The sequence below is a fragment of the Rosa rugosa genome, chromosome 5 (genome assembly GCF_958449725.1).
Source record: "Rosa rugosa chromosome 5, drRosRugo1.1, whole genome shotgun sequence".
Classification (NCBI taxonomy): domain Eukaryota; kingdom Viridiplantae; phylum Streptophyta; class Magnoliopsida; order Rosales; family Rosaceae; genus Rosa; species Rosa rugosa.
The window spans coordinates 47638527-47644526 of NC_084824.1; the positions used below are offsets into that span (position 1 = coordinate 47638527).

At 38.0% G+C, this 6000-nt stretch overlaps 1 protein-coding gene across 2 annotated transcripts; it reads left to right on the forward strand.

Moving 5' to 3' along the window:
* Positions 1 to 419: 419 nt before the first annotated feature.
* LOC133709597 (3-isopropylmalate dehydratase large subunit, chloroplastic-like) lies at positions 420 to 5749 on the forward strand. 2 transcript variants are annotated; one of them, XM_062135389.1, is made up of 15 exons: positions 420 to 719; positions 801 to 932; positions 1011 to 1181; positions 1354 to 1506; positions 1611 to 1679; positions 1761 to 1877; positions 2292 to 2366; positions 2496 to 2573; positions 2668 to 2763; positions 3252 to 3301; positions 4380 to 4434; positions 4534 to 4665; positions 4840 to 4887; positions 4966 to 5124; positions 5379 to 5749. In XM_062135389.1, exons 1-15 carry the CDS (start codon positions 663 to 665, stop codon positions 5517 to 5519), a joined length of 1533 nt encoding a protein of 510 aa, XP_061991373.1. In that variant the 5' UTR covers positions 420 to 662; the 3' UTR covers positions 5520 to 5749. The 2 variants fall into 2 exon arrangements, with proteins under 2 accessions (XP_061991373.1, XP_061991372.1); XM_062135388.1 differs by having other exon boundaries at positions 422 to 719; positions 798 to 932.
* The last annotated feature ends 251 nt before the right edge of the window (positions 5750 to 6000 follow it).

Consider the following 6000-nt stretch of genomic DNA (forward strand, 5'->3'; position numbering starts at 1 on the left):
TCTTTGTCCATGATTGACAAGTGACGGAATCCGGCGATGGTCTGCTCTCTCGTGATTTTCAGTACCCCCACGGGAACCACGCAGAAACATAAAAGAACTACAAACAAACAAAACAACAACTAAAAAGAGGAGCCTCTAAAACAACCATAACTAAGCCTGTCAAATAAAGCAGCAGCAGTCGTGGCAATGGGGAGATCACGACTTATACCAAGGTTGTGACTCACTTTCGCCAAAAAATCAACCGTAACGTTGGCTTCTCTAAAGATGTGGTTAAGCTTGATATCTTCAAAACATGTGGCAAGCTTCCTAATGTCTCTAATGACTTACTTGACCCTCCAAGGAATAGAAAATTAGCCAATAATGCACTTGATAAGAGTTTTACAGTCACCTCCAACTTGAACTTGGTTGATACAATTTGTAAGTCTTGGTAAAGACCATCACAAAGAGCCCTGCCTTAAACACTTCACACTTGTATCTAGTGTAGGTTGTAACAGTAAGAACCTAAAAATCATATCAAGAAAACTGAACCAGGAACAACGCCAACCACACGCCTCCACTCCCCGTCCTCAGAGCCCGCGTAATTTCACGTTCTCAGCCGCCGCTTCCCATTTTCCACAACACAGAGACACAAACCAGTCGAATAAACACACATCTCCGCAGCCATGGCTTACTCCACTCTTGCTTCACCCTCCACCTCCTTCATCAACAACACCACCAGGGTCAGTTTCTCTCCTTCAATCCCATAAAGTCCCCACCTTTAACTCTAAATTTCTGACCTTTGAATTTTTTTTTTTCAGAAGGATTTGGGTCTCTCTGCTTTCTCTTCCACGTCGCCGGCTTCATTTCCGAGATGCAAGAGATCGGTCTCCAAGAAAATCTGCTCCGTCATGGCGCCACAGCAATCGGAGCGGAAGCCAGCCACTACTGGCTCGGTTAGTTTTTTCCATTGATTTGGTGCTCTGGGTTAATGGGATTCTTTGTTTTCCGGTTTTTGATATTGGGTTTTGCAGGTCAAGACGGGAATGACGATGACGGAGAAGATATTGGCTAGGGCTTCTGAGAAACCCCAATTGAGCCCAGGTGACAATGTTTGGGTTAACATTGATGTTTTGATGACCCATGACGTGTGTGGCCCTGGTTCATTTGGAATCTTCAAGAAAGAGTTTGGACAGAATGCAAAGGTAGCTTCATTTTTTAGCTAATAAGATCATTGCATTGATCACCATATAGACAATGTATGGTGTATATATATGTATATCGGTTCTTCCTTTATGAGCTAGTCTTTGTCATCTTTGTATTGCTGCGTGTTCTGTGAAGTTATTTAATTGCTACTTCATTGTTTTGGCATTGTAGGTTTGGGACCGAGAAAAGATTGTAATCATACCTGACCATTATATATTTACTACTGATGAGCGTGCAAACCGTAATGTGGATATCTTGAGGGATTTCTGCACGGAGCAGAACATCAAGTACTTCTATGATATCAAGGATCTTGGTAACTTTAAGGTGTGGATTTGAAGTTTAATTTTATGTCGATTTGCTAGTGTATATTTTCTTATGTATTATTTTGTTTTTGCATCAGACGTTAACTTTAGTTCACAATTTGGCAGGCTAACCCAGATTACAAGGGTGTATGCCATGTTGCTCTTGCTCAAGAAGGTCATTGCAGGCCTGGAGAGGTACTTTCCTTTAAAAATCCCACTATTATTTTATGGCTTTATGATGCAAAACAGCAATCAGACATTTTGTGTTGGCTTCAGGTGCTGCTAGGTACAGATTCTCACACCTGCACCGCTGGAGCTTTTGGACAATTTGCTACTGGAATCGGGAATACTGATGCAGGTTTCGTATTGGGCACTGGGAAGCTTTTGCTCAAGGTTTGCGGATGTTGCATTTTTGTTTTCATTCTCTCTAATCTCATGTCTGATAGATTTTATGCAAATGACATGATTCCACGGCTTTAGTTTCCAATTATATTTTATTGGTGAATAAAGGTCCCCTGCCCCTCTTTGACTTTCCTATTGGGCTTCACAGTTCACACCTAGGACAATTTTCTTATTCATTGATAGTGTTTGCTGATCTTATGATACTGTTTTAATTAAATGATTTCGGAGTTATTTTCTTTTCTTATGTGCAAATGCTGAATGAGTATCAGAGTGATTTTATTTTTGGAAGTTTTGTATCAAATTTAAGGTTAACGAATCATTAAATTCGCCCATGTCTGCCAAAGCTTATGGGGGACTTGTGGGTATCAAGAATCTGCGATTTTCTCACCTTTTTAAAAATTGCAGGTGCCTCCAACTCTGAGATTTGTGCTGGATGGTGAAATGCCTGACTATTTGCTTGCCAAAGACTTGATTTTACAAGTTAGTTCGACCAGCTCTTAAAACTTCATCAGATACAGCCTATGATTTCAGTTCTTTTCTTGATATATAATCCGGTGAATATATCCAGTATTTATGTTGCTTCCTTGAAAACTGATTTTCATCTCGCAGATTATTGGTGAAATCTCTGTTGCTGGTGCAACATATAAAGCTATGGAGTTTGTTGGCAGCACTGTTGAAAGCTTAAGTGTAAGTGAACGCACTGCGAGTACGTACAGAACTGCAGTTCTTGGTTACAGTTGTTAATTACTCTTTGTTTAACACTTTATCTTATACTGGACAGATGGAAGAGAGGATGACATTATGCAACATGGTTGTTGAAGCTGGGGGTAAAAACGGTATCGTCCCTGCTGATAGCACTACATACAAGTACCTTGAGGTTAGTACTGTAAATCATCAAATCCTCTAGCACTCCCACACAAACACACAAACTTTTGTATGTATATGTATATTTGCATCAATAGCATGTAAATGAATGTATGTGTGTATGCAAATAGTTAGATTTGTGTGTCAATAGCTTTTCTTGTTTCCTCTGGTGCATGCTGTTGATGCATTTGTGAGCATTTGTGGGTGACTTTAAGGCTGGGTTTAGAACCTTCCTTGTCGCAATATTTTAAAGCTTGTGCATGAGGACATCAACAATCATTATCCCATATACCTTGTGGTGGCAGGCCCCAAGATTGAGTTCACAACTCAGAACTGCTTTACTAGAATGGGTTTGGAATAAGCCTTTCCTTTCACTTTTGTCCTGTCATAAACCCATTACTTTTTTTTGTGGGTTGTTTTGCAACAGATTGTTTTCTCTTTGTATGTTGCATACATTATGGTTCTCTAGCACAGGCTAATGATGTATATTTTATATTGCAGGATAAAACGTCTGTACCCTATGAACCTGTGTACAGTGATGATACAGCAAGGTAATTTTTTCTATTAGATATTAGCACTTTATTAGCCTAGCCCATTTCATGATCTGGTGCGTAAGTTGGTATCTTCTGTGAATTAACATTGAAATCTGCATTAATATTGCATTCAACTTGCAGATGAACTCTGTAATTTGTGTTTTAAGTTTTCTATGATGAATGCATCTTTAAAACCTTCTCATTTTGCCCATAGAAAGTCAGGTTTCTGAAAATGATTGTACTTGGGTTGCAATTCAGGACAGATTTTTAGCTCATCGCTGGTGCCCTTGCCATGTTAGTAGATGAGACTAAACAACAGTTTAGATCATTTCCCACCATATGTTCCTATTCACCTTCAATAAAGACAAACCTGGCTTCTTTCATTTCCGGTTTTGTTTCACTTTGATTTTGTTTCTAAGTTTCTTTTGTCATTCTCATTCAATGTTTATGAGTGTTCTCCAAGGACTTGTCACAAGAAAGACGAGGAATATGTAAAATAACGCAAAAGTTTGTGCAGTTGTCAGTGGGTGTCCCTTCGCTTATGCCATTCCTGTTGTGTAGTAATTGGTTCGAATTGTTGGCAGAACATGTAGAGCCTCAGACCAAAAGAAAAAGAAGAAAAAACAAAACAAAAACAAAAAAACTTTTAGGGCCATGTGACCTATAGATATTAACCTATAAAATATTGTAGGTTATTTGGAAAAAGTTTGAAATATATATACAAGTTCAGCCCCTACAAATACAATAGTTTGACATTCTGAAAAATAGTTGGCCTCCTACAGCATTTAACTTGTCTCAAACATTACGTACTGTTATTATGATCTGTAGCCAAAATAGTGACCAAATTAAACATATACAGATGATTATTTTTTCCTTTAGCGTAGTCTGGTCAAGGATTTGTAACCTTATGTGTTATAAACATCATATACAGATGTTTGGGAGTTGGATATCAAAATGAGCAATTCATGCTGGTATCCACGTATGACCTTCAATCATACTCGGGAAGAACATGCAATTGTTGTATACTGCATCTGCCTACTTAATATTGCTTCCTAAGAATTGGGTTGTACTAATGAGTTTGTTTCCTTCGATTTAGATTTCTTACTGAGTACAGATTTGATATCTCAAAACTGGAGCCATTGGTGGCAAAGGTGAGTTGTACATATATAATCTCATATAATCTGTTTTAGATCCGGAAGATTGCTTTTTTAGCCTCTCTTCTTCAAGTAATTTTTTGAATTGTTTTGCAGCCTCATTCTCCCGATAACCGTGCTTTAGCAAGAGAATGCAAAGATGTGAAAATTGACAGGGTCTATATTGGATCTTGTACTGGTGGGAAAACAGAGGATTTTATGGCTGCTGCTAAAGTTTTTCTAGCTTCGGTAAGGACTCCAATAACTTAGTAATTTAGTATATTCAGATTGCACAGTTCAGTTCCCTGTATCTTTATATTACATCTCAATACCATATATTTTCCATTCATGTGTTTACTTAATTTGCTTAAGCATTTTTTCTACTCTTGGTTTAAGCTTACAGAACAAATTGCTTTACTGCAGGGAAAAAAGGTCAAAGTACCCACTTTTCTTGTACCTGCTACACAAAAGGTTTGTCATGCAACAGAATTAAACTTATGCAATTTCTTGATAAATGAAAATTTGATATATTGCATTTGCTATTTGTAGGTTTGGATGGATGTGTACAGTCTTCCAGTGCCAGGATCAGGTGGCAAGACTTGCTCACAGATATTTGAGGAAGCTGGTTGTGACACACCTGCAAGTCCCAGTTGTGGTGCTTGCTTGGGTGGTCCTAAGGACACGTATGCTCGCTTGAATGAACCACAGGTAAATGTATTTCTTCACCTGCACACATTCAGATGATCTAATCATGCCCAGGCTCTTATTTCCCGAGGCTGCTAGACCTCAGATAATTGCATCTTCACTGGTGTAGGACTGATTCTCTGAACCTCATAATCCCCATTTGCAGATAATCTTGTCCTAAAGAAATATTTGTTAGTAGAATTTAATAATTCTGAAACTATATCTTGTTTTGAAGATCCACTGGTATTGAATTGCTATTTCCATCTCTTTCATTGCAGGTATGTGTGTCTACTACGAACAGGAACTTCCCAGGCAGAATGGGGCACAAGGAAGGACAGATATATCTTGCTTCACCATATACAGCTGCAGCATCTGCTTTGACCGGTTATGTTACCGACCCAAGAGAGTTTTTGCAGTAAGCAACTGATCAGTATTAGTTTATTATGCACTCTTCCGGTGTAAGTTAGGTAGCAGAAATTAAATGGAAATAATGGGTCATCACACCCATCTCAATGGTTTTGTATGCTGTGATTATCAGGTCAGTACCATCTGTATTCTATGTGAATTGTGAGTGAGAGTTTTTCTAATGATTTATGACCAGAAAATGAGGAATCTATCTATATGAACATAATTTGACGACTTTTGATGACTTGCATTGGATAAAATTACATTCTTGTTCCCCAACTTGTCCTGCTTTCAAAGTCATTAAATTGTATTAAAAAAAAATTCCTGTTGAGACAAATAGGAGGACATGGTGTTTGAACCACAAATTACATCAAACGTAATATCAAGTCTCAGGGAACCCGCCCTCTATAACTTATAACAATAACAACTACATTTGAATAAATAAATAAAATATATTAAAAAACAAAAAATAAGAACTACATGGTTGTACTACCA

Excerpts from the sequence above, each read along its gene's own strand:
- LOC133709597 (XM_062135388.1), top strand. The coding sequence starts at position 663 with ATGGCTTACTCCACTCTTGCTTCACCCTCCACCTCCTTCATCAACAAC. Across the intron at positions 1,507-1,610 it reads AGGATCTTGGTAACTTTAAG|GCTAACCCAGATTACAAGGG; the intron begins GTGTGGATTTGA and ends ACAATTTGGCAG. Across the intron at positions 4,666-4,839 it reads CTAAAGTTTTTCTAGCTTCG|GGAAAAAAGGTCAAAGTACC; the intron begins GTAAGGACTCCA and ends GCTTTACTGCAG.